This window comes from Caenorhabditis elegans, chromosome III (genome assembly GCF_000002985.6).
Source record: "Caenorhabditis elegans chromosome III".
Taxonomy (NCBI): domain Eukaryota; kingdom Metazoa; phylum Nematoda; class Chromadorea; order Rhabditida; family Rhabditidae; genus Caenorhabditis; species Caenorhabditis elegans.
In genome coordinates, this window is record NC_003281.10 from 1,340,508 (window position 1) to 1,365,914 (window position 25,407).

At 34.3% G+C, this 25,407-nt stretch overlaps 9 protein-coding genes and 2 pseudogenes across 11 annotated transcripts; 2 read left to right on the forward strand and 9 right to left on the reverse strand.

The window, feature by feature from the left end:
* Positions 1-89: 89 nt before the first annotated feature.
* fbxa-26 (F-box domain-containing protein) lies at positions 90-2,015 on the reverse strand. The gene is made up of 4 exons (NM_064985.5): positions 1,842-2,015; positions 575-1,050; positions 357-526; positions 90-303 (listed from the first exon to the last, which is right to left on the reverse strand). The coding sequence occupies exons 1-4, from the start codon at positions 1,985-1,987 to the stop codon at positions 109-111; spliced, it is 987 nt and encodes a 328-aa protein (NP_497386.2). The 5' UTR covers positions 1,988-2,015; the 3' UTR covers positions 90-108.
* Positions 2,016-2,461: 446 nt separating this feature from the next.
* fbxa-27 (DUF38 domain-containing protein) lies at positions 2,462-4,237 on the forward strand. The gene is made up of 3 exons (NM_064986.3): positions 2,462-2,634; positions 3,305-3,926; positions 3,979-4,237. The coding sequence occupies exons 1-3, from the start codon at positions 2,489-2,491 to the stop codon at positions 4,183-4,185; spliced, it is 975 nt and encodes a 324-aa protein (NP_497387.2). The 5' UTR covers positions 2,462-2,488; the 3' UTR covers positions 4,186-4,237.
* On the reverse strand, positions 4,196-5,287 carry Y82E9BL.6 (uncharacterized protein; the record flags this gene model as incomplete). Its single annotated transcript, NM_064987.4, has 2 exons — positions 4,196-4,920; positions 4,976-5,287. 2 exons carry the CDS (start codon positions 5,285-5,287, stop codon positions 4,471-4,473), a joined length of 762 nt encoding a protein of 253 aa, NP_497388.1. The 3' UTR covers positions 4,196-4,470.
* Positions 5,288-5,782: 495 nt separating this feature from the next.
* Y82E9BL.5 (G_PROTEIN_RECEP_F1_2 domain-containing protein) lies at positions 5,783-7,132 on the reverse strand. The gene is made up of 2 exons (NM_064988.2): positions 6,319-7,132; positions 5,783-6,257 (listed from the first exon to the last, which is right to left on the reverse strand). Exons 1-2 carry the CDS (start codon positions 6,619-6,621, stop codon positions 5,808-5,810), a joined length of 753 nt encoding a protein of 250 aa, NP_497389.1. The 5' UTR covers positions 6,622-7,132; the 3' UTR covers positions 5,783-5,807.
* A 268-nt stretch (positions 7,133-7,400) lies between these two features.
* Positions 7,401-8,943, reverse strand: fbxa-25 (F-box domain-containing protein). Its single transcript, NM_001381729.2, has 3 exons — positions 8,757-8,943; positions 7,543-8,160; positions 7,401-7,483 (listed from the first exon to the last, which is right to left on the reverse strand). Exons 1-2 carry the CDS (start codon positions 8,891-8,893, stop codon positions 7,779-7,781), a joined length of 519 nt encoding a protein of 172 aa, NP_001368050.1. The 5' UTR covers positions 8,894-8,943; the 3' UTR covers positions 7,401-7,483; positions 7,543-7,778.
* Positions 8,944-9,224: 281 nt separating this feature from the next.
* On the reverse strand, positions 9,225-10,338 carry Y82E9BL.3 (uncharacterized protein). The gene is made up of 2 exons (NM_064990.2): positions 10,018-10,338; positions 9,225-9,691 (listed from the first exon to the last, which is right to left on the reverse strand). The coding sequence occupies exons 1-2, from the start codon at positions 10,327-10,329 to the stop codon at positions 9,245-9,247; spliced, it is 759 nt and encodes a 252-aa protein (NP_497391.1). The 5' UTR covers positions 10,330-10,338; the 3' UTR covers positions 9,225-9,244.
* A 370-nt stretch (positions 10,339-10,708) lies between these two features.
* Y82E9BL.2 lies at positions 10,709-11,517 on the reverse strand (annotated as a pseudogene). Its single transcript has 2 exons — positions 11,210-11,517; positions 10,709-11,155 (listed from the first exon to the last, which is right to left on the reverse strand). Coding segments are annotated over exons 1-2 (755 nt in total).
* Positions 11,518-14,489: 2,972 nt separating this feature from the next.
* On the reverse strand, positions 14,490-14,913 carry Y82E9BL.1 (Bee-milk protein; the record flags this gene model as incomplete). The annotated part of the gene is made up of 2 exons (NM_064992.1): positions 14,490-14,674; positions 14,724-14,913. 2 exons carry the CDS (start codon positions 14,911-14,913, stop codon positions 14,490-14,492), a joined length of 375 nt encoding a protein of 124 aa, NP_497393.1.
* A 1,659-nt stretch (positions 14,914-16,572) lies between these two features.
* On the reverse strand, positions 16,573-17,566 carry Y82E9BR.8 (DUF3707 domain-containing protein; the record flags this gene model as incomplete). The annotated part of the gene is made up of 5 exons (NM_001381730.1): positions 16,573-16,814; positions 16,863-16,974; positions 17,018-17,238; positions 17,338-17,455; positions 17,501-17,566. 5 exons carry the CDS (start codon positions 17,564-17,566, stop codon positions 16,573-16,575), a joined length of 759 nt encoding a protein of 252 aa, NP_001367978.1.
* A 1,180-nt stretch (positions 17,567-18,746) lies between these two features.
* On the reverse strand, positions 18,747-19,262 carry Y82E9BR.9 (Recep_L_domain domain-containing protein; the record flags this gene model as incomplete). The annotated part of the gene is made up of 3 exons (NM_064994.1): positions 18,747-18,991; positions 19,041-19,158; positions 19,206-19,262. The coding sequence occupies 3 exons, from the start codon at positions 19,260-19,262 to the stop codon at positions 18,747-18,749; spliced, it is 420 nt and encodes a 139-aa protein (NP_497395.1).
* A 737-nt stretch (positions 19,263-19,999) lies between these two features.
* On the forward strand, positions 20,000-22,171 carry Y82E9BR.7 (annotated as a pseudogene). Its single transcript has 11 exons — positions 20,000-20,056; positions 20,104-20,221; positions 20,282-20,485; positions 20,537-20,654; positions 20,700-20,923; positions 20,968-21,079; positions 21,252-21,463; positions 21,509-21,626; positions 21,688-21,917; positions 21,965-22,076; positions 22,125-22,171. Coding segments are annotated over exons 1-11 (1,552 nt in total).
* The last annotated feature ends 3,236 nt before the right edge of the window (positions 22,172-25,407 follow it).

The following is a 25,407-nucleotide window of genomic DNA, read 5'->3' on the forward strand; positions in this document are numbered from 1 at the left end:
ATACCTTTCAAATTTTTTCAGGATAAAAGTTTAACAGCAATCGAATTATATTAAGTTTAATGTGTTAAACAATGTAAATAAAAGTTCGAAATAATAAACATTTTTTTATTAACATCTCTTTATGAACAATCGACTACACTGACAGTAAATTGCAAATCTGCCCAAATCGTTTGAATATTCAAAATCACTCTCACCATTATAATCCGACTTAAATACTCTTGAAAGTTCAGATGGATCAACAGATTCATTTGTAATACCAATTTTGACCGCGCACTTTTCGAATGTCTTTCTCTTTAGTAGGTCCTGAAATTGATTTGATTTTTTAACAAAATATCACTACTACAAAAAATACTCACATCTCTGAATTGAATAGCATTTTCTACTGAAAATTTGAGTATGTGAATTTTAAACGTTTGGAAGTGGAACAGGTGTTCGAAGGGTGGGCATTCTAGCTCATAATTATCAAAACGGAAATTCTTCGTGTTTTTCCATTGATCCAATTTAGTGATTTGTTCAAATAGATTATCTAATGGAAAATTGTAAATATTGCGACGAGATATTCGGAGAAACTCACTTGTATCATCCCATAAGTAAGTATTCCACAGTATTATACTTTCCAGTCCTTGAGATTTGAAGTGTGGAAGAATAGAAAGTACAAAATCAAGGGGTACTTTCCAAAATTCTAGTTTCTCGACGTGATTCCATTTTTTGGCTGTTAAAGTCCTTAGAAGATGTTTTGCAGTAAAATACATATCGGTCTTGTAGCATGTGTGAACAGAACTTATATGTAATTTCGATGCGTAACGCAATAGTATTCCAAAGTCCTTTACCGCTACTTTTACGTAGTTTTGTTTTTTGAATATCTTTTCCTGTTTCTTGTAAACCACAGATGTACCTTCATCATTTAACAGTTGATCGTAATCTATAGTGTTGTTGTCCAGTGTTATACAAATGCCACTGTCGTGTATACTCAATACAATTGTGTCAAAATGAATTCCAAATCCATCAACAGCGCGTCTCAGTCCTTGACACACATTACGACAGGTCCATCTGGAAATTATTTTCAATATCCTTAATTGGGTTTATTTGAAACGGTGAAATGCAAATTTTCAACTGCAAAATTCCAGAACTGAGCTAAAGGTGAGCATTCAAAGATGCTCGCAGCAGCACAAATATTGGCAAGTCTGTCGGTGTTGGTTTCAAGTTTTTTAACTTTTTTTTGATTCATAAAAACTAAAAAATTGCCGATTTAAAAAATTTGCTATTTTGACTTGGCCCAATTAGCCATGTACCGACATATTGTCAGTTTTGCTGAGTTGACGTTAGCCAATTTTAGGCAAATGTCAGGCGAATTAGTCGCTTGTCTATTTCGGTTAATTCCGCTAAAACTTTTTTTGTGAATTTTTATGACTTTTTCTATTTGAACAGTCGTTCATCACCGAATTTGCTAAATAACAGTAAAACCAAAATTCTGAATAACCTAACAAAACTAACGTTAAAAACTTAACCAGATGAATATTTTCTGAATTAGCCGATTAGCCGAAAATTTGTCGACTTGACAGATTAATTTTACCCGAATTATCAGTTACCCAAAGAAATCGGTTATCCGACGACACACCGAGCATCTTTAAATGCTCACCATCGGTTCAGTTCTGCAAACTTGCAGCTGAAAATTCAATTTTCTCCGTTTCTTTTCATGAGCTTTTAAATGAAACACGTTCATTTCAAAAAGCTGGTGAACCTATTTTAGTTAGTTCAAAAAGTTTTTTAAAAAAACAAGCAAATTGAGAATTTACTCCACCTCAAAACTGTGTTTAGAGTTACAAAAAAAAACAACTAACAGATCCATAGGCTCCAACTTTTCCAAAACTTGGTTAGCAACGTCCAGAGGTATACTGAGCAGTGGGCTCTCCTGTTGTAAATTTTTTTGACGATTTGATGAACTAGAAATCCATTTTGGTAGTATGTCAATGAAGCAACCGGACATTTTGAAACCAAAATTTGTTATCTGAAAATCTACATTTTTTATGTGGTTTTAAGCCTAAAAAAACGAAGCCTCTGGTTTCTATTGAAAAATTATGTCGAAACACAAATGAAGGTTACTGACAGATATGTAATTTTGAAACCGAATTCAATAGTTATTTGATTTCGAAACACGCAAACTAACTGTCAAAACTGTAAACAATTTATTATCAGCTCATACCTAATGCACAAAATTAAAAACTGCTGATAAAGGCTTGTGGTGTGTTCAGCATATTTTGAACGTACGGACTCAAAATGTCTCAAACCGATAGTTTTTCTTTGAGGAGTAGCAAGTCATTATTAGTTAGTTATGCTCTGTTTCTCAATACATATACGTTTTGTGTATTCATTTAAGACCAGCATATACGTCTTCATTTTCTGAAATTTTTAGTTGACTGTTAGATTTTTTGCTCATGACACCCTAAATAAATTTGATTTTCAGATATATTCAAATTCTACTTCCAAAATGCCCGGTTGCTTCATCAATATTCTTCCAAATTGGTTTTCTAGTTCATCAAAACGTCGAAGGATTATACAACAGGAGAGCCCACTGCTCAATATACCTCTGGACGCTGCTAACAAAGTTTTGGAAAAGTTGGAGCCTATGGATCTGTGAGTTTTATTTTTTTGTAACTCTAAACACAGTTTTGAGGTGGAGTAAATGCTCAATTTGTATCAAATTCTAATTTCAATTTCCCGCCACAAGTCCTTTGTTCGATGGAGCGCGCTTGCAATATTTTCATAATTTTAGTGGTAATTCAAATTGGAATTTGATGCTGATTAAAAATTTACCAATTTTCAAAAAGCATCTAAAATTTAGGATTTTTTTTGGATTTTTTTTTTTGAAAATTTAGGATTTTTTTTAAACTTTTCAACGAATTTTTGAAAAATTTTTATTTTTATTTACTGTCAAAAAATGGCAATTTCTCAGTTTTTGCCACTCATAATTTTGGAAGTCGACCAAAAAAAATGTTTTATCGACATTTTTTATGTTTAAATTTTGTTGAAATTATTTGTATTAAAACATTGTAGGGGTCGAAACATGTGACATTTCTTTAATTTTCCTCAAAAGCTCATACTTTTCTAAATTTTTGGCAATTTGCCAAAACTTTGACCGGAAATTATGAAAAATCTAAAAGTTTTTGGAGTGTTTTATTATGATATTTGGTTGTTTTGGATCATTAAAAGTGCATTTAGACAAAATTTGCAGTTAAAACTTTAAAATTCATCGTTTCTTAAAATAGGTTTCCTAATAAAACAAGTATTTTAATTTAAATTTCAGATACTGTCGTAATGTGTGTCTAGGACTGAGGCACGCTGTTGATGGATTTGGAATTCATGTTAACACAGTTGGTTTTAGAATATACGACAGAGGCATTCGTATATCATATGACTACAACACTACAGATTACAGTCAACAAATCAACGATAAAGGTTTATCTATGACTTACAAGAAACTGGAAAGAACATACAAAAAACAAAATTACGTAAAATTAGCGTTAAAGGACTTTGGAATACTATTGCGTTACGCATCGGAATTGAAAATATCTGCTCCTCACAAATGCTACACCAATAAGAATTTAAAACTTCTTCTGAAAACTTGGAAAGCCAAGAAATGGAATCATGTTAAGAAATTAGAATTTTCGAGAGTACACCTTGATTTCATACTTTCTATATTTCCACACTTCAATTCCCAAGGGCTGGAAAGTATAACAATGCGGAATATTTACTTAGATGATCAATTTGAACAAATCACTCAATTGGATCAATGGAAAAACACGAAAAATTTCTGTTTTGATAATTATGAGCTAGAATGCCCACCCTTCGAACACCTGTTTCACTTCCAAACGTTTGAAATTCACATACTCAACTTTTCAATAGAAAATGCTATTCAATTCAGAGATGTAAGTATTTTTGTAGTTGTGATGTTTTGTTCAAAAATCAAATCAATTTCAGGACCTACTAAAGAGAAAGACATTTGAAAGTTGCACAGTACGGTTTGGTGGTACAACTGAATTTATTACTGGACTTATTCAAACTGAAGTTGCAAGAGTATTCAAGTCGGATTATGTATATTCTTCCGAGGAATATGAATATTCGAATGATATGAACAAATTCACCATTAAATGTCACTATGGTCAATTGTTCATAAAAAGATGTTGATTAAAAAATGTTTATTACATAGTCCTCAATAAATAAATTTCTGATAAATTTCTTTAAATAAGAAGTAACATGAATGAGGAAATTGTCTTAAAATGTAGTATTCGTGCTCAAAAATCTGTTAAAATTCAACAAAGGGTTCCTGTAGTTTGGGAAAATTTAAAGTTTAAGCTTTTGAAGAGGTATTGGGTTGGGAGTTGGTTGGGGATAAAGTCAAGGTACTGCGGTGATATTTAGGGGTACTGTAGGATTACGGTAGGGTTATTGTAGTTTGGGATACTTTACACATTAAACTTCAAAAACTCCATGTTCTTCAGGCTTCTCGTCAACTCCCCAGATTCTTGTTGTAGGGTTCCAAGTTCTTATCTCAATAAGTTCTAGCCCACCATCAGGTCTCAAACGTGATAAATTGATTTTTGCCGAGTTATGTGCATAACACGCTATAATGACTGCTGGTATAGACATTATTTTGATTATTGGGCATAGGTATATAGTTTCTGGCCATAATTTGTTTATAATGTTAAACTCGTTTTGAGATGGATGAGTCCAGGTACACAAGTAGATATAATAGGCTTCCATAATGGCGAAAAATGTAAAAATGGAAACCTTTTGAAGGTTTGTTAGTTGGGTGGTTTTTGGAAAAGTATACTTGATAGGTGATTCAGATTCTAAAAGAATATTTGCAAAGCCAATTGGTAGATGTACTAATAGGGAGTGGATGACTGCAAAAGCTAGGATCTGAAAAAAGACGTATATTACATATATTTGAATAAGAGTTTTAAAATTCACTTACATTCATCCATCCTCCAAGAAACATGAGAATCATAACAACCGGAAATAAAACATTTAAACAGACCACTGCACCTGCAATAAGGATGCGATACCAGCAAAAATTTTCGATAGATTGTTGCATTTGTTTATCGATTTTTTGTAAGTCAATCCAAAAATATGATAATCCAAGTGAAAATGGAATAATGAAGCAAGTGGATTCTAAAAACGTGCTCTCTTTGAATATTATGATCACATTGAGTTCATAAGTAAAATAGATAAAGTAAACCAGAAATCTCAAGTAATTCGCATGCAAAATGCGGCCGACAGCACCCATTAATAGTAGGATAGGTATGAGATGAGTGAGACTATAGAGATTATTGGACGAAACTGAAGGAGAGACGCTGGTCGATCTCAAAATTAACCTCAAGGGAAGATCCCACTTATCGATCTCAAATGCACCTGGTAGACGATTGGGATATTAAAACGTGTAGAGCACATTATTTTGAGTGAATACTTTGAAAGAGAGCAAGTAAATTTCAAAAACTTGGCCCGAAACCCGATAAATTGGAAGAAGTTATATGAAAATTACAAGAAAAATTCGATAATGAAGTATTGGATTGGGAGTTCGTGGGGGGATAAAGTCAAGGTACTGCGGTGGTACTGTAAAAAATTCCATGTGTCAAATTAGGCGAATTTGCCGTTTGTCAAAATTTTCTGAAACTCGGCCTAAGCCGAGTTAGCCGTTCCCCTGCTGCACATTAGTATTCTATAGTTGGTTAATACTCTTTCCTTCATAAATTATGTAAAAAAGACATACTCGCTCAAATAAAGCCTTTATTTAAATACTTTACATATTAAACTTCTACAACCTCGTGCTCTTCAGGCTTTTCGTCCAATTCCCAAACTCCAGTCGCAGGGTTCCAAGTTCTGATCTTAATAAGTTCTAATCCATCATCAGGTCTCAAACGTGATAAATTCATTTTTTCCGAGTTGTGTGCATAGCAGGCCACAATGACTGCTGGTATAGACATTATATTGATTATAGGGCATAAGTATACACTTTCTGGCCATAATTTGTTCATAATATTATACTCGTTTTGAGAATGATGTGTCCAAGTGCACAAGTAGATATAGTATACTTCCATAATGGTGAAGAATAGGATGATGGAAACCTTTTGAAGGTTGGTTAGCTTTGTGGTTTTTGGAAAAGTGTACTTGATTGGTGATTCAGATTCTAACAGAACATTTGCAAGACTGATAGGTGGGCAAAGCAGTAGGAGATAGATCAATATAGAGGCAAGGGTCTGAAAAATATTAGTTTAGGATAGAAAGTAAAGAATAATCTTCGAAATCTTCCAAACTTACATTCATCCATCCTCCAAGAAACATGGTAATCATAGCCACCGGAAATAAAACATTCAAACAGACCACTGCGCCTGCAATAAGGATCCGATGCCAGCAGAAGTTTTCGATAGACTGTTGGTTTTTTCTCTTATCAACTAGTTTACAAGATAACGCAATTGAAACGAGAATATAAAGAGATATTAACATCAAAGGGTTTTTCTTCTTAATGTTCACTAGGAATATATGGAGCCCATACATGTTATTGATGAGATAAACCAGAGCAAAAATGTACAGAAAGTAGAGAGTTCGGCCGACAGCTCCCATTTTTATGGAATAGAGGGGTAATGAATGAGACAATGAATATGTACGTCTTGAGACAAACTGTGAGGAGACAACAAGTGCAATAACATCCCAAAAGACACCGAAGATGTATCGATTCAGATTCAAACGCGCTGAACAAAAAAATGTAGTAGAAACCCTGCAATTATGTAAACAAATCTGTGATCAATTTGTGAAAGATTTAGGAATTTGAAACAAATTTATTGTCAGCATATAGTTGATATTATGAACGTTACAAACACAACAAACAACGTTAACCCAACTGTATTTCGTATTTTTAAAAGTTTTTACGTGAAAAGATACGTCAAATATATTAATTTTATATTTACATTAAACCATTATAATTCAAACCAATAAAAATGTATTAAGCCAACTATTGTAATATGTTTTTTAAATATACCGACCGTTAAATTCGTCTAACATCCGCCAAAATCTGCAAACGGATAATTCATCTACGACTCTTATATATTTTAGTTTTAGTCAATAAGGGGCACGTGGCGAGACTATTCCGCATAAATGCCCACCGTATATATATATCGATTTGTCATATTAAACAACATCACAATTTATTGCTATCAATTATCAAAAAACTTTTATATTAATTTTAAAGTTTCAATACCACCGAGCAAATTTGTTTCCCAGGTTAACATCTTTCTATAGAAAGTTCAAAATCACGAGACGCTAGAGTTTGCAAATTAATAACAAATGTGCCCTGATCAGTTGAATACTTGATGTTAAACCCATTGTCGCCAGTATAATCCGGTTGAAATACTCTTGCAAGTTGAATTGGATCAATTCGATAAATTTTAATAATGCATTTGCTGAATGTTCGTCTGTTCAGCATATTCTGAAAATAAGTCAAATAAAAAATAAATCATTTCAATTATATAGATTATAAGTACTTACATCTCTAATTTGAGTTGCAGTTTTTATTGAAAAGTCGCTCATGTAGATTTGAAATGAAACAAAGTGAAATAGGTGTTCAATGTATTTACTGTTTATTGAATAACCTTTAAAATTGAAGGTTTTTGCAGTTTTCCACTGGTCCAAGTAGGTAATTTGTTTGAATTGATAGTTTCTGTCATATTGCCACAGTGTAATACTTTCCAGGACTTTAGAAACAAAGTATGGAAGTATAGAAACTACCAAATCAAAGGTAAAATACTAAATTCAATTTTCTTGATGTGAGCACATTTTTGGGCTTTTAAAATGTCCATAAGAAATTTTACAGTATATTTTATATCTTCAATATAAATAGAAATGTGTAATTCCGTTGAGTGCTTCAGTAGTATCTCAAAATCCTTGAATGCTACTTTTATGTAATTTTTTCCTTTTACTCTCCCCTCTCGTTTCTTGTAAGTCACAGATGTACCACCACTTGATGCTGCTTTACAGTAATAAATGTAATCTTCCAGGGCTATGCAAATGTTATCAGTGTAGATTTGGAGTGAGATTTTAGGAAAATAAATTCCAAATCCATCAACAGCGCGTCTCAGGCTTTGGCACACATTACGACATGTCCATCTGAAATTTTTAAAGTTTTCGTGGCGGGACCCAAATTTTTTAGAGGGGAATTTTTCAAAAATTTTGGAACTAGTGCGGCAAATTTGGGAAATTTGCCGGTAATTTTTTATATTAGTTTGAAGCGCCAAAATTACTGTGTACTTACAGTTTTTATTTTACTAGAATTTTCGGAAAAAATCAATAGTTTCGGTCAACCTTTTTTGTCCAATTTGAGGTGTATGCCACGGGTAGGCGGCCAATCGGCAAATTGCCGGTTTGCTGATTAGCCGGAAATTTTCATTTTTGGCAAGTTGCCGGTTTGCCGGTTTGCCGATTTGCCAAATATTTTTATTTTTGGCAAGTTGCCAGTTTGCCGGTTTGCCGGAAGTTTTTAAAGGAATTTTTTGAAATACGAAAACACTTAAAATTTTTAATTCCGGCAATTTGCCGATTTGCCGGATATTTCAATCCCGGCAATTTGCAGATTTGCCGAAAAATTATTACCCTGGTGTGCGGCAAATTTCGAAATTTTCCAAGCTTGGCAAACGGAAAATTCGACAAATTTCCGTCTAATATTTAGTCTCAAAAACTTTTTTTCCAAAAAAAATTCGACTCACAAATCCATAGGGCTAAGCTTTTCGAAAACTTGGTTAACAATGTCCAGAGGCATATTTAGTAAGGGGCTCTCTAGATGTGAAGTGGTTGGCGGTTTTGTAAACCATTTTGTTAGAATACTGACGAAGCAATTGGGCATTTTGGGAAGTTTAACCGAAAAGAAAACAAAATTTAAAATGAACTGGAACTAGTCAATATTATGAAACACGCTCTTATCAGTTAACCGTCTTCACACGTGCAAATTGTTAAATTTTCAAGCATGCTTTTTTATGAGCCATCAGTAGTGTAATGAAAAGCATTTTGCGACGGTTGACGTATTTTTTGAGACCTTGCTCACTTCTCCAAAAGTTAGTTGTTTTGATTTCAGAACTTATTTCAGTACCTTTTTGAAATTGTTTTTCTTGTTCTACATACTTGCTTTCACTTGTTGTTTGCAAATTTTGTTTAAAAAACTGGTTCCAAAAAATCATTTATTAATGTCGTTTAAAAATCAAATTTCTAAAATCTCATGCTCTTCGGGCTTCTCGTCGACTCCCCATATTCCAGTTGCAGGGTCCCATGTTCTTATCTCAATGTGTTCTAATCCACCATCAGGTCTCAAACGAGATAAATGAACTTTATCCGAGTTATGTGCATAACAAGCAACTACGACTGCTGGTATAGACATTATATTGATTATTGGGCATAGGTATATAGTTCCTGGCAAGAAATGAATAATGTTATAATTGTTTGAAGAAGAATTAGTCCAGGTGCACAAGTAGATATAGTATACTTCCATAATGGTGAAGAATATGAAGATGGAAACCTTTTGAAGGTTGGTTAGTTTTGTGGTTTTTGGGAAAGTGTACTTGATAGGTGATTCAGATTCTAGAAGAACATTTGCGAAACATATTAACTGTAATATTAGTAGAGAATGGATGAGGATGGAAGCAAGCATCTGAAAAATGGTAGAATGTATATGAATATATATATATAGATACTATGTTTTATATTAATTTTTTCTATTATTTGTACTGCTTTTGCTTATTTTGCAATAACTAGCGCAATAGATTTATGTACATAAATACCGTATCTTTAGCACTCCGACTACTCAACTTTGAAACGTTATATCTCGGTTCATTTTAAAGATATCAATATTTTATTAACTACAGAATGATAGAAAAAGAACTAAAAAATATTTTGTTAGATAACAATTTTTGAATAGAACAAACGATAATTGAGATATAAGCTGTCAAAGTTGAACCTATTCTAAACGAAACTTACATTTATCCATCCTCCGAAAAACATGAGAATCATAGCAATCGGAAGTAATATATTCAAGCAGACCACTGCACCTGCAATAAAGATCCGATGCCAGTAGAAGTTTTCGATCGATTGTTGCACTTTTAGGCATTCTTTATTTATAACAACCCACAGAAAAGGCACAATCATGGATAGTTGAGTGATGTTAGAAATGTACCCCGCAAGTTCATTGTTTCTGAACATCAGGATAATATTGAATGCATAAGCGACCGCGATAAAGTAGACCAGAAAGAACGAGTATAAAACGTACAGAGAACGTCCGATTGCACCCATTTTTGTGGAATTGAGAAACAATGAATGAGACAACGTGCTGGAAGACATAACGCCAGTGAACAGCATGCAACGACCCAAAAGACGTCTCAAGAGAAGGCCCCATGTATCGATCCAGCCTCAAACGCGCCTTGTGGACAATTTTACAATGTACAGTACTTTTCCGGAAACATCTTTAGTTGTGTTTTGAGTTGAAAACTTTAAAAACCGAAAATATATTTGAAATTTGAGTTATTTATTTGGTCTGGAAGTTATAACAGTTTTGGGCCAAATTATGATTTTATAACATAATACTTTTTATTGTTGTAACCTCTACAGTGTATGTAAAAACTATTATAAGAACCTAATCGAAAAATCGTTTATTAATATTGTTCAGGACACATTAGACTTCTAAAAACTCATGATCTTCAGGCTTCTCGTCCGATTCCCAGACTCCAGTTGCAGGATTCCATGTTTTGAGTCCAATAAACTGTAGTTCACTACCAGGTTGCGATTGAAATAATTTTACTGTATCCGAGTTATAAGCATAGCACGCTACAACAACGGGAGGTATAACCATTATATTGATTATTGGGCATAAGTATATAGTTCCTGGTAAGAATTTGACAATGTTATACTCGTTCTGAGATGGATGAGTCCAAGTGCACAAGTAGATATAGTAGACTTCCATAATGGTGAAGAATGTGAAGATTGATACTTTTTGAAGGTTGGTTAGTTTTGTGGTTTTTGGAAAAGTGTACTTGATAGGTGATTCTGACTCTGAAAGAATACTTGCAAAACCATATGGAAGGCATTGCAGTAGGAAATAAATAAATAAGGAGGCAAGGGTCTGAAAAATTTAAAAATGTGTATTAACATTTTCAAAAATCCAAAAAAAACTTACATTTATCTATCCTCCAAAAAACATGAGAATCATAGCAACCGGAAATAATACATTGAAACAGACCATGCACCTGCGATACGGATCCGATGCCAGTGGAAGTTTTCGATAGATTGTTGCTGGTGCTCTACTATCCTTGTGAGAGCCTCCCCCAAAGAAAACACAATTGAAAAAGAAATACAATAAAAACTGAATATTGCTAGCTTATACTCTTGGAACATTATGAACAAAGTGAGTGCATAAGTGAAATTGAGAAAGTAAATCAGAGGGAACACGTAAAGAATGTACAGCGTTTTCCCGACTGCACCCATTTTTAAGGGCTATAGGGCTAACAAATGGGATAATATGTATTGCGAGTCTGCAAAAAAATGTAGAAAGACACAAGGTCAATCCAAAAAGATGTCTCGAGGGATGATTCTTGGTATTGATTGAAACCAAAACGCATCTGGAAGACAATAAACTGGAGTATATACGGTCTATCGAAAAGGGCTTGTTTGAAGGACGATTAATGTTAACCAATCTCATTTTTTCGAGTTTATTTGAAAAAGTGCGATACCATGCTCTAGTGTTAGCTTACGATGTATATTATTACTATTATATATATTATATTATATATATATTATGTGTATATTATGTATATTATATATATATATATATATATATATATATATATATATATATATATATATATATATAATGTGTATGCCAACGTAACTATAGTGGCGGTAGCTATTATATGTATGTACATACCTATATGTGCCAAATTCTCAAAGACAAAAATGCGATTAACTGTGAACAATTTTTATGGGCAGTGAAATTTTTCGGCAATATTGACAGATGTGTAGTATCACAAAAAACCAATAAATACGCTTTTTATTATTTGAATCGCCACAACATAATCAATTAATTGGTAAATCTGCAAAATATCAAGGTTAGCTGGCATTTTTTTTTCACAAAACCACTTACGATGGTAAAAGCACATTGCGGCAAAGAATTCGGTTTCAATGACAGTAGAACCCTCCCGCAAAGTCCATACTCCAGTTTTTGGATTGCAAGTTGATCACCCGGAAATTGATGTCTAAATAATTACTAGTAAGCAAATTTAAAGAAAAAGAGACAAACGCTTATAAGGTGCGGCCTATCATCAGGTTTATCCAATGGAATGTAATAAGTCAAATGCTCTCCAGCTTGGGCGCAACTACGCATGTACTGGCATCCATCAGCAGAGAGTGTAGGAAGTGCATAAGTGGTAGAAAAGTTTGCGATGGTTGGATGGTCAAGATAAAATCCTGCAGTTGCACTGTTCAGTTCCAGTGATGGGCATGGGCAATTTGCTGCAAGTTTTAAAAGTCAAGCTTTGCTAAAAACTTTTGGTCAGGTCAAGCAAAGTTATCGCAATTCCGACTACGGGCTTTGCTACTTGGTGCCAGGCTGTCCCATTACGGTTTGATCTACAAAAAATGCGGGAATTTTTTGCCCAAATATGTGACGTCAGCAATCAAAACTCTGCGTCTCTCCACCCGCATTTTTTGTAGATCTACGTAGATCAAACAAGTCACGCGGTGTCAGAAATGAGACACTCTGACACAGTAGGAAAAAAAATCAGGGCCTTCCCAGTTCTCAAATAACTCACAGTTCTTCAAACAAACTCCGTACATCCTAGAGAGATTCACAGTATTGCCATTTCCATCGTCAACTGACCAATAGTTTGAAATCTTGTCACAGACACCATTAGCAGGTGATGGACCGGACTAAAGCGGGTATTAATATTAATGCTTCAGATGGATATTTCTGCCAAGCAGCCTCTAATAAATGCCGAGTGTGCAGACTCCGCCCCTTTTTCGCGTTTTTTCGCGTTTTTTTTGGCTTGCGAAAAAAGGTAACACTACATTTACATTCCCAACTCCTGAACCGTGTGACTTCATGCTCTAATATTTGAAATCCTACTAGAAATATTTTGCCCCACGGTGGAGCAGAAAACGGCACTAAGTTCGGAGCAAAAGTGAGCTCAGGGCGGCTTTCCCCAGTTTGAAAAAAAATTTTGTTGCTCTTTTACCCCCAAAAAACCATGTTTTAATTGAATTAAAATTCGGGTTTTGCTCCATTTTGTTTGAAACTTATGTGCAAGATACTACTCAGAGAGACTGATTTTTTGAAAAAAAGTTTAAGTTCATAAGTGCAAAAGCCAAAAAGTTGTGATAAAACAAAAGGCCAAAAACTGCCATTTTGCCAAAAAAAAAATTTTTTTCCGAAAAATTAGTTTTTCGTCTTTATCTCAAGTTCTACTTCATCTTTTTTCATACTTTTTTTGTTTACCCCACGTAAAAAAGTACGTTGAACACGATTTTGAAGTCAGAATTAAGAAAAAACCAATGCGTCGGCTGATCAAGACGAATAAGTGTCAAATTTTGCACACTCTTCCATTTTCGCGATTCTACTTTTTTCATCATAACTTGGTCAGTTTTTAAGATTTCTCAGTTTTCTAAAAAGTAACGTGTAGGTCTCATTAAGATGCATCGAGACATATATAATTTCTAACAAGTTCAGTGGGAAAATTTTTCAAGAAAAAAATAATTCAAAAATTTAGTACGGGGGGGAGTAGTTTCCTGGGTCTCCTGAACATTTTTTCCACTAAAGTTTTGCGGAATGTATTTTTGTTTCATAGGTTTTGATTTTATCTAATGGAAGCTGAAGTTTTGTCGCATTAGCAATGCTCTGCCAAGAGATATTATTTTTTCAAAATTTTCAGACCAAAACTTGTTTGTTTCTATAAATAAACCAGTTTACAAGATATAGCCCTCAACTGTACGTCTCCTTTTTGGGAATTCAATAATGAGTACAATCCTGTAATAAAAATTTCAAAATTTCGTTTTCCCGCTGACTAATCAGTGATAAACGGTTTTGAAACATCTTTTCTCAAATTTTCATTATTGAAGAAAGCGGAATCGAAAGACGACTCCTTTCCAGAAATTTTCCTTCCCTACATCCCTTTTTGAGGTGTCTCCCGCATGGCCGAGTGGTTAGTACGTATGTCTGCAGAAATTTTTGGTAGTTGGTTCAATTCTACCAACTGACAAACTTTTTTGTGAGTTATCGGGATTCGAATAGAAATCCTCGATTTTATACAAAATATGGATACGTCTCCCCCAATATAACGCCTCCTCAAACTTCAATCAATCAAAATTCAGCTTTAACTGATTCATCGGGTGCGTCTGTTTTTGGTCAAACCGAACTCGAAAATCAAGAAGACTCCCATTGACCTACTGAAATTTTGACGAACCCTCTAAAAGTCGAAAATGAACAACTTAGCCTCTCCATCACAATACATCTTGACAGAGCAATCATCAACTATCTGGATTGGTTTTCTGAGCAGCGATTGAGGCTTATTGGCCCAAAAGTTTGAAACTTGAGGCTCATAGTTATAAACGTCAGCAGGATCAATGGCTAGGACGTTGCAAGCACATGGTGCTGAAGGTCAAAATTGAAAGTTCAAGGAGGCTCTGAATTTTGGGCTTACGTGGAGCTAACTGATTGATTTTCAAACACGCATTGGCAAATACAGGGAGAAAGAGAAGTAAGGCCCTCATTGATGAGGAAATTGAAATGATTGAAAGGGGAATTAGATAATATGCTAATGTATATATATATTCATGTGGATGTTGTTGGAATGAATATATTAAATCAAATGAACTATTGAAAGCGATCATTTATTTTTATGCTGTCAAACTACAGTAACCCTAGCATAAACATACAGTACCTTATTATTATCTCCCATCACCTTTAACCCAAAACTACAGTAACACCTTACAGTACAACACAGTACCAGAGACGATTTATTAGCTGCAACACAATTAATTAATTGGTAAATCTGCAAAATATCAAGGTTAACAAGCAGATTCTTAACAACACCACTTACGGCGGTACATGCACATTGGAGCAAAAAATTTGGTTTCAATGACAGTAGAACCCTCCCGCAAAGTCCATACTCTAGTGTTCGGATTGCATGTTGACCCCCCGGAAATAGATGCCTAGTAAGCCATTAAAAAAATACAAACGTTTATAAGGTGCGGCTTATCATCAGGTTTATCCAATGGAATGTAATAATTCAAATGCTCTCCACCTTGACCACAACTACGCATGTACTGGCATCCATCAGCGGATAGTGTTGTAATTGCAGGAGTGCTATTAAACTTTGTGACGGGTGTGTCCTGTCTGAGATAATATATTGCAGTTGAACTGTCCAGTTCCAATGAAGTGCATGGGCACCTTGCTGGAAATTTTAAGCCAGTTGGAGTAACATTCCAAGGTCTGATCAAAATTTGGGTCACAACTCACAGTTCTGCAAACAAACTCCGTCCATCCTGAGAGATTAAAAGTGTTGCCACCTCTAACGTCAACTGACCAATACTTTGAGATTTTGTCACAGGTACCATTAACAGATTTACCGAACTGTAGCGAATATGGCCCAAACTCCCAGGGGGCAAAAAATTAGGGGGCATCGTGTTCTTAGGGGGCATTTACTCCAAGGGGGCATCACTCATAGGGGGCATTAGGGGTCAATGTTCTTAGGGGGCATTTTCAAAAGTCTCAAAGGGGGCAAAGTTTTAAATGAGTATCTGTTAAGGATACGATTTTTAATGATTTGTCAAAAATGGAATTCGGCCTTAAATACTAATTAAACACTTTGAAATGGGAAAATTATGATGTTTTATTTGTCTTGTTTACTAATAATATTTTGAAAAGTGTATTTTTCGGTGGGCAACTTGTTATATTTGTATCTTCACAGTCATCCAATATAGACCAAAAGTTTAAACTAATAATTTGCTGATTACTATACAGGGTGACGACTTTTCAGTTGACCACTTTTTCTTATATCACACACGAACGGAGCTATAAGATTTTGGAATGTATTATGTCTACATCCCCGCTCTTGACAATTCCATTAATTTTTCGTGAGAGCACATCCAAAATTGTTTAAAAACTATTTTCTGTAGTATCTAAAACTTTTGAACAACTATCTTGGATGACTGTGAAGATACAAATATAACAAGTTGCCCACCGAAAAAATACACTTTTCAAAATATTATTAGTAAACAAGACAAATAAAACATCATAATTTTCCCATTTCAAAGTGTTTAATTAGTATTTAAGGCCGAATTCCATTTTTGACAAATCATTAAAAATCGTATCCTTAACAGATACTCATTTAAAACTTTGCCCCCTTTGAGACTTTGGAGAATGCCCCCTAAGAACATTGACCCCTAATGCCCCCTATGAGTGATGCCCCCTTGGAGTAAATGCCCCCTAAGAACACGATGCCCCCTAATTTTTTGCCCCCTGGGAGTTTGGGCCAGCGAATATTGATATTAATGGTTCAGATGGATGTTTCTTACAGTATAGCCACTATTCTTCGCGGTTATTGGGTCGAGCATTATAAGGGAGTAGCCAACGTATTCACAGGACATAGACATCCTACAGTCCTCCATTTGAATAGTTGGGCTCCTAATTGTCGTCATTGTAAAAATTTTGTATAACGGATTTTCTGTTGAAACGATTTCGAATATATTCGAAGGCTGTAGAGCCAGAAAGTCACAAGTGGCGCAGCGATCTGAAAATTGAAACTATGTAAAGGAAGAGCAATCGAGTTATTCCTTACCACGGAACACACACATTGGTGCAAATAGTTCGGCATATCGAATAGTGGTACCGTCGGTCAAAGCCCAAATGCCGGTTTTCGGATCGCACGTTGATTTATCGGTGATGTACTCCTGAAAATTAAGATCAATAGTGAAAAAATTTACGAACATGTACCATTTGCGACAAGTAATCGGGATCATCGGGACGTGACCAATATATGATAGGTTCGCTATTTCCGGGACAAAACCGTTTGAACTGGCAGCCATCAGCGGAGAGTGTTACATTTGCAGGAACGAAAACATTGTCTTTCACATAGCTTTGGTAAAAACTGTCTTGGCCGATGTAATACCCAGCGTTTTCATTGTACAGGTCCATTGAAGCACACCGACATTTGGCTGGAACAGTGTTGGTGTTTTCATATTCTTTGTATGAAAATGTTTTTTGAAAATGAAAATCAATGCCAGTTCTATGTAGTAGAACTCAAGTCAACTTACAATTTTTCACACAAACTCCGTTCATCTGATTGATTGTCACGAATTTTCCACTTCCCTCGTCAATTGACCAAGTCTGAGTACTAGCATCGCAGAATCCATCAGCAGATAATGCGCCGAACTGTAACAAGTCTGATTAACTGCATTAGATTCTGGTTATTCTTACAGTATGTGCACTTTGTCCCACTACTGGGTCAAATACCAGAAGTTTGTAGTCTCCTTCACAGTACATCGAGATAGCACAGTCATCAAGTTTAATGATTGGGGATTTTATGGTGTTCAGGGTCACGTTTCTGTAGTAAGGATGGCCTCTTGGGATGTTTTGGAAGATGTTTGAAGGCTGGATGGCTAGAGATTGGCAAGCACAACGATCTGGAAATTTGAAGCATGGGGCATACGTTGGCTCGATAGGTTCTTGACTAATAGATCGTTTAAAGTAAAAGTGGGAAACACACTTTCAGAACCTAAAAAAGCAGTGTGTGGGGTTCCACAAGGATCTGTTCTTTCACCAGTACTTTTCGGCATATTTGTCAATGAAATATCCGCAAATTTGCCTGTAGGAGTATACTGTAAACAGTTCGCAGATGATATAAAATTATACGCAGCCACTCCAAAGAGTCAATCTCAAAATTCTCTCCAATCAGCAATTGACGTAGTTACCGATTGGGCACTCAATAATAAACTCCTTTTAAATCCCTCAAAAACTTTTCATTTAACCCTAGGAAAATGCAATACAAATTATACCTATTTTTTGAATGGACTCCCTATAAAAAAAGAAGTATCAACAAGGGACCTAGGATTCCTAGTGTCTGAAAAACTCGATTTTACGGACCACTGGAAAAAGACTATCAATCTCACAAAATACCAACTATTCCAAATCTTCAACACTTACTCTAGTAAAAGCGTAAAGCTTATGACTTTACTCTATAAAACTTTCATAAGGCCTAGACTAGAATATGGCACAGTAATCACTAGTCCAATTAAGAAAAACGACTCAAAAGCTATAGAATCAGTACAAAACGCGTTTACGAGAAGGCTTTACAGTAGAATGAAGGGCAGATACATCAGACCAGATGACAAAGATTACAAATCGGCCTCGGAAAGAAATGAATTATTTAAGCTCTCAACGTTAGAAAATAGAAGATTAGCAATTGATAAAAAACTCATATCCCACATGATGACTGGGAAAATAGGTCTTGAAACGTCTGAATTTTTCAACTTTACTGAAAATACACGTACACGTTCGAAATACAAATTCTCTTGGGGCAAGTGCAAAACTAGAATTAGGCGACATTTTGTTATTAATCGTACCTTAAGTACGCAACTAAACAATTTTTGACACGATACAACCGATCATAAGCTCTCCTTAACTTCTGCTCTTCAAATATCCAGTTTCCCTATCCTCTTCATCTTCACCCCCCTTTCCCAATTTTTTTTTCTTCTATTATTTGTATTTGTCTTCTGTTTTTTGTTGTTTTTATATTTATGTAATTGGTTTTCATCACGTCTCTGAGAGAGCGTAATAAATAAATAAATAAATAAATGATTGGGGATTTTATGGTGTTCAGGGTCACGTTTCTGTAGTAAGGATGGCCTCTTGGGATGTTTTGGAAGATGTTTGAAGGCTGGATGGCTAGAGATTGGCAAGCACAACGATCTGGAAATTTGAAGCATGGGGCATAGTATGGCCTAGTTTGGCCTATTACCCGTTGGCAACACGCAAATGCCATACAAATTTGTGATAGTTGTTAGCACACCATTTAGGTCGACCGAAACTGTCTGGGTGTAGGGATCGCAGAACCCTTCGGCCGCATATGCTCCAAACTGGAATTTTTAAAAGTTTTTTGGCCCAAAATCTGTCAGTTTTTTACCTCTTTGATAGATGTCTTGTCGAAAATAAATAGCTCAGCCTCTCCATCGCAATACATTTTGACAGAGCAATCATCAACTACCTGGATTGGTTTTCTGAGCAGCGATTGAGGCTTATTGGCCCAAAAGTTAGAGTTTTCAGGTTCATAGTTATAAACATCAGCAGGGTCGATAGCTAAGACATTACACGCGCAGGGTGCTGAAGTTCAAGATTAAAGTTTTACGGGGGCTCTGAACATTGGGCTTACGTGGAGCTAACTGATTGATTTTCAGGCACGCATTGGTGAATACAGGTAATAATAGAAGCAAGGCTCTCATTGCCTCGGGAAATGAAGTGTTTGAAAAGAACAAGCAACTGAATGTGGTGTTGGAATGAATATATAAAATCAAATGGGCTGTGGGTTTTGGAAAGCGATCAGTTATTCACCAACAGTTCATTTGATTTAATATATGCATTCCAACACCATCCACATGAATATATATTAGCATTTTATCTGCTTTCCCTTTTCAACCACTTCAGTTCATTGAACAAGGACAATGAATCTCCTACTTCTTTTTCTCCCTGTATTTATCAATGCCTGTTTGAAAATCAATCAGTTAGCTCCACGTAAGCCCAATGTTCAGAGCCTCCTTTAATTTTCAATCTTGAAATTCAACACCCTGCGCGTGTAACATCTTAGCTATCGATCCTGCTGATGTTTATAACTATGAGCCTAAAAGTTCCAACTTTTGGGCCAACAAGCCTCAGTCACTACTCAGAAAACCAATCCAGATAGTTGATGATTGCTCTGCCAAGATGTATTGTGAAGGAGAGGCTAAGTTGTTCATTTTCGACAAGACATCTATCAGAGAGGTAGATCAGATTTCGGGGGAAAAATAAACAAAAATTTTGTTCTTCAGTTCGGTGAATATTCCGCCGAAGGGTTCTGCGATCCGTACACCCAGACAATTTCGGTCGACCTGAATGCTCAACTGATAACTATTACAAATTTGTATGGAATTTGCGTCTTGTCAACGGGTAATTTGGAACTTGAACTAAGCCATACTAGGCCATACGTCTATGAATTCAATTTTTCAGATCGTTGTGCTTGCCAATCCCTTGCTCTCCATTCATCAAACATATTTGAAAACATTCCAAAAGGTCATCCCTACTTTAGAAATGTTACACTGAACAATATCAACAACCCAGTTATTAAACTCGAGGACTGTGCTATCTCGATGTACTGTGAAGGGGACTACAAACTTTTGGTATTTGACCCAATTGTTGGACAGTGCACACTCTGTAATAATAACCGCAATCCAACCTCAAGAATTTCTATAAAGCTTGTTACAGTTTGGTTCATTATCTGCTGATGGATTCTGCGAGGCTAGTACTCAGACTTGGTCAATTGACGATGGAAGTGGAAAACTCGTGACTATCAATCAAATGAATGGAGTTTGTGTAAAGAATTGTACGTGGTAGTTTAACTTGCCATGTTCAATCCCAAAACTTTAAGCCAAATGCCCCTGTGCTTCTTTGGAAATAAGTTCTGGAAACTCTGAATATTACTTGGGCCAAGACAGTTTCTACCAAGAATCCGTGAAAGACAATGCTCATTACCCGGTGCGCGAAACACTCTCCGCTGATGGTTGTCAGTTAACACGAGGTTGTTACGATGGAGAACCTATTATATATTGGTCACGCTCCGACGATCCTGAGTTTACGCTACGGATGGAACATGTTTGTTGATTTTCTTGATTTTTCCACTTTTTTTGAACTTTGAGGGCTCCATCAGCGATGAGTCAAAGTGCGATCCAAAAACAGGAACTTGGACGTTGAACGACGGTACCACTGTTCGAAATGCCGATCTATTCGCGTCAACATGTGTAAATCGTGGTAAGTCTTATCATCATCACTTATATTGACAATGATGTCCATAGTTTGTAGTCTGTGACGTCACACTTTTCAGAGAAAGGTCTTTCAGACTGTTTAAGGGATTATGGGCTGGGGTTTTTGTATGGGGAATCCCCATTGGGGTTGATTCATCCAATTTGGTCTCAATTTTCAGGTCAGTGCTGGGCTTGTGGGTTTATTTTAAATCCGGAAATTGTATTCGGTAACATTCCACTCACTCATCCTCTATTCAAAACTTTAACACTAACAACTGTTAAAAGACCAATTGGGCCACTGAAGGATTGCGCTTTCTCAATGTCCTGTGAAAGTGACTACAGCCTTATGGTACTCGACCTAAAACAGGATGGGGATCAAAAAAGCTATAATGTAAGGAATATGCATTTGAAGAATTAATACTAATATACGCTACAGTTCGGTTCATCACCTGCTATTGGTGTTTGTGACAGAATTGCAAATTATTGGCCAGTTGACGATGGAAATGGCAAAACTGTGAATATTACTGTGATGGACGGAGTCTGTTTGAAGAATTGTGAGTTCTCTAATATACTGTGTTCGGGTAATTTGTCTGACTATTTTACTAAAACTTCCAGCAAAATGCCCGTGCCCGTCATTGGAACTGAGCAGTTCAACTGCAAGATATTATCTTAGACAGGACACACCCGTCCTACAGTACAATACCACTCCAGCAATCACAACACTATCTGCCGAGGGATGCCAGTACATGCGTAGTTGTTCGGATGGTGGAGAGCCTTTGACTTATTACATCCCATACGATGCATCAAATACTGCGCCGAACTATGAGTTGCCGCGCCTTATAGAAGTTTGTAGCATTTATTATTTGCTTACTCTTAACTGTAAACTAATCAGGGGTCTATACCCGGGGGATCAACTTGCAATCCGGCAACAGGAGTATGGACTCTGCGGGAAGGTTCTACTGTCATTGAAACTGAGTTCTTTGCTCCAATGTGCTTGTACCGTCGTAAGTGTTTCCTGCAATAATATGCTTGCTAACGTTGAAATTTTGCAGACTTACCAATTAGACCAATTGGTTAACTTTTTTGTTGTGATTTGAATAATAAATCAATTCATTTTTACAAGTGAATATCTAACAAAATATGCTATCTTGTACAGAAGATTATTTTAAAAATGTAGACAATGCACCTAAAACTGTTTTTTTTTCAAAAATCCAAAAGTACTGCAAAATCATATGGAGTCATTCTTTTTTATTTTATAAAACTGTTCAGCAGTGTCAAATATACCAGAAAATACCAGAAAAAGTATGTTAGCTTGTACGGAAGTTTATTTTAAAAAATGCAGAATTTAATAAAAAGCTGTATTTTTCAAAAATTCAAAAGTACCTGAAAATCATATGGAGTCATTCATTTTTATTTTATAAAACTGTTTAGCAGTGTCAAATATACCAGAAAATACTAAACAAAGTATGATAGCTTGTACGGAAGTTTATTTTAAAAAATGCAGAATTTAATAAAAAGCTGTATTTTTCAAAAATTCAAAAGTACCTGAAAATCATATGGAGTCATTCATTTTTATTTTATAAAACTGTTTAGCAGTGTCAAATATACCAGAAAATACTAAACAAAGTATGATAGCTTGTACGGAAGTTTATTTTAAAAAATGCAGAATTTAATAAAAAGCTGTATTTTTCAAAAATTCAAAAGTACCTGAAAATCATATGGAGTCATTCATTTTTATTTTATAAAACTGTTTAGCAGTGTCAAATATACCAGAAAATACCAGAAAAAGTATGTTAGCTTGTACGGAAGTTTATTTTAAAAAATGCAGAGTTTAATAAAAAGCTGTATTTTTCAAAAATTCAAAAGTACCTGAAAATCATATGGAGTCATTCTTTTTTATTTTATAAAACTGTTTAGCAGTGTCAAATATACCAGAAAATACCAGAAAAAGTATGTTAGCTTGTACGGAAGTTTATTTTAAAAAATGCAGAATTTAATAAAAAGCTGTATTTTTCAAAAATTCAAAAGTACCTGAAAATCAAATGGAGTCATTCTTTTTTATTTTATAAAACTGTTTAGCAGTGTCAAATATACCAGAAAATACCAGAAAAAGTATGTTAGCTTGTACGGAAGTTTATTTTAAAAAATGCAGAATTTAATAAAAAGCTGTATTTTTCAAAAATTCAAAAGTACCTGAAAATCAAATGGAGTCATTCTTTTTTATTTTATAAAACTGTTTAGCATGACGAAATATACCAGAAAATACCAGAAAAAGTATGTTAGCTTGTACGGAAGTTTATTTTAAAAAATGCAGAATTTAATAAAAAGCTGTATTTTTCAAAAATTCAAAAGTACCTGAAAATCAAATGGAGTCATTCTTTTTTATTTTATAAAACTGTTTAGCAGTGTCAAATATACCAGAAAATACCAGAAAAAGTATGTTAGCTTGTACGGAAGTTTATTTTAAAAAATGCAGAATTTAATAAAAAGCTGTATTTTTCAAAAATTCAAAAGTACCTGAAAATCAAATGGAGTCATTCTTTTTTATTTTATAAAACTGTTTAGCAGTGTCAAATATACCAGAAAATACCAGAAAAAGTATGTTAGCTTGTACGGAAGTTTATTTTAAAAAATGCAGAATTTAATAAAAAGCTGTATTTTTCAAAAATTCAAAAGTACCTGAAAATCAAATGGAGTCATTCTTTTTTATTTTATAAAACTGTTTAGCAGTGTCAAATATACCAGAAAATACCAGAAAAAGTATGTTAGCTTGTACGGAAATTTATTTTAAAAAATGCAGAATTTAATAAAAAGCTGTATTTTTCAAAAATTCAAAAGTACCTGAAAATCATATGGAGTCATTCTTTTTTATTTTATAAAACTGTTTAGCAGTGTCGAATATACCAGAAAATACCAGAAAAAGTATGTTAGCTTGTACGGAAGTTTATTTTAAAAAATGCAGAGTTTAATAAAAAGCTGTATTTTTCAAAAATTCAAAAGTACCTGAAAATCATATGGAGTCATTCTTTTTTATTTTATAAAACTGTTTAGCAGTGTCAAATATACCAGAAAATACCAGAAAAAGTATGTTAGCTTGTACGGAAGTTTATTTTAAAAAATGCAGAATTTAATAAAAAGCTGTATTTTTCAAAAATTCAAAAGTACCTGAAAATCAAATGGAGTCATTCTTTTTTATTTTATAAAACTGTTTAGCAGTGTCAAATATACCAGAAAATACCAGAAAAAGTATGTTAGCTTGTACGGAAGTTTATTTTAAAAAATGCAGAATTTAATAAAAAGCTGTATTTTTCAAAAATTCAAAAGTACCTGAAAATCAAATGGAGTCATTCTTTTTTATTTTATAAAACTGTTTAGCAGTCTCAAATATACCAGAAAATACCAGAAAAAGTATGTTAGCTTGTACGGAAGTTTATTTTAAAAAATGCAGAATTTAATAAAAAGCTGTATTTTTCAAAAATTCAAAAGTACCTGAAAATCATATGGAGTCATTCATTTTTATTTTATAAAACTGTTTAGCAGTGTCAAATATACCAGAAAATACTAAACAAAGTATGATAGCTTGTACGGAAGTTTATTTTAAAAAATGCAGAATTTAATAAAAAGCTGTATTTTTCAAAAATTCAAAAGTACCTGAAAATCATATGGAGTCATTCATTTTTATTTTATAAAACTGTTTAGCAGTGTCAAATATACCAGAAAATACCAGAAAAAGTATGTTAGCTTGTACGGAAATTTATTTTAAAAAATGCAGAATTTAATAAAAAGCTGTATTTTTCAAAAATTCAAAAGTACCTGAAAATCATATGGAGTCATTCTTTTTTATTTTATAAAACTGTTTAGCAGTGTCGAATATACCAGAAAATACCAGAAAAAGTATGTTAGCTTGTACGGAAGTTTATTTTAAAAAATGTAAAATTTAACAAAAAGCTGTATTTTTCAAAAATTCAAAAGTAGGGCAAAATCATATGGAGTCATTCTTTTTTATTTTATAAAACTGTTCAGCAGTGTCAAATATACCAGAAAATACCAGAAAAAGTATGTTAGCTTGTACGGAAGTTTATTTTAAAAAATGCAGAATTTAACCAAAAGCTGTATTTTTCAAAAATTCAAAAGTACTGCAAAATCATATGGAGCGATTCTTTTTTATTTTATAAAACTGTTTAGCAGTGTCAAATATACCAGAAAATACCAGAAAAAGTATGTTAGCTTGTACGGAAGTTTATTTTAAAAAATGCAGAATTTAATAAAAAGCTGTATTTTTCAAAAATTCAAAAGTACCTGAAAATCAAATGGAGTCATTCTTTTTTATTTTAT

What these genes read in the sequence shown, in the direction of transcription:
- fbxa-26 (NM_064985.5), bottom strand. Translation starts at nt 1,987, where the DNA reads ATGTCCGGTTGCTTCATTGACATACTACCAAAATGGATTTCTAGTTCA. An exon ending in TTACTTATGGGATGATACAA is followed by an intron (nt 527 to 574) that starts GTGAGTTTCTCC and finishes ATTTTCCATTAG; the next exon opens with ATAATCTATTTGAACAAATC. An exon ending in ATGCTATTCAATTCAGAGAT is followed by an intron (nt 304 to 356) that starts GTGAGTATTTTT and finishes AATCAATTTCAG; the next exon opens with GACCTACTAAAGAGAAAGAC.
- fbxa-27 (NM_064986.3), top strand. Translation starts at nt 2,489, where the DNA reads ATGCCCGGTTGCTTCATCAATATTCTTCCAAATTGGTTTTCTAGTTCA. An exon ending in AAGTTGGAGCCTATGGATCT is followed by an intron (nt 2,635 to 3,304) that starts GTGAGTTTTATT and finishes TTTAAATTTCAG; the next exon opens with ATACTGTCGTAATGTGTGTC. An exon ending in ATGCTATTCAATTCAGAGAT is followed by an intron (nt 3,927 to 3,978) that starts GTAAGTATTTTT and finishes AATCAATTTCAG; the next exon opens with GACCTACTAAAGAGAAAGAC.
- Y82E9BL.5 (NM_064988.2), bottom strand. Translation starts at nt 6,621, where the DNA reads ATGGGAGCTGTCGGCCGAACTCTCTACTTTCTGTACATTTTTGCTCTG. An exon ending in TTCTTGGAGGATGGATGAAT is followed by an intron (nt 6,258 to 6,318) that starts GTAAGTTTGGAA and finishes AATATTTTTCAG; the next exon opens with ACCCTTGCCTCTATATTGAT.
- fbxa-25 (NM_001381729.2), bottom strand. Translation starts at nt 8,893, where the DNA reads ATGCCCAATTGCTTCGTCAGTATTCTAACAAAATGGTTTACAAAACCG. An exon ending in AAGCTTAGCCCTATGGATTT is followed by an intron (nt 8,161 to 8,756) that starts GTGAGTCGAATT and finishes TAAAAATTTCAG; the next exon opens with ATGGACATGTCGTAATGTGT.
- Y82E9BL.3 (NM_064990.2), bottom strand. Translation starts at nt 10,329, where the DNA reads ATGGGTGCAATCGGACGTTCTCTGTACGTTTTATACTCGTTCTTTCTG. An exon ending in TTTTCGGAGGATGGATAAAT is followed by an intron (nt 9,692 to 10,017) that starts GTAAGTTTCGTT and finishes ACCATTTTTCAG; the next exon opens with ATGCTTGCTTCCATCCTCAT.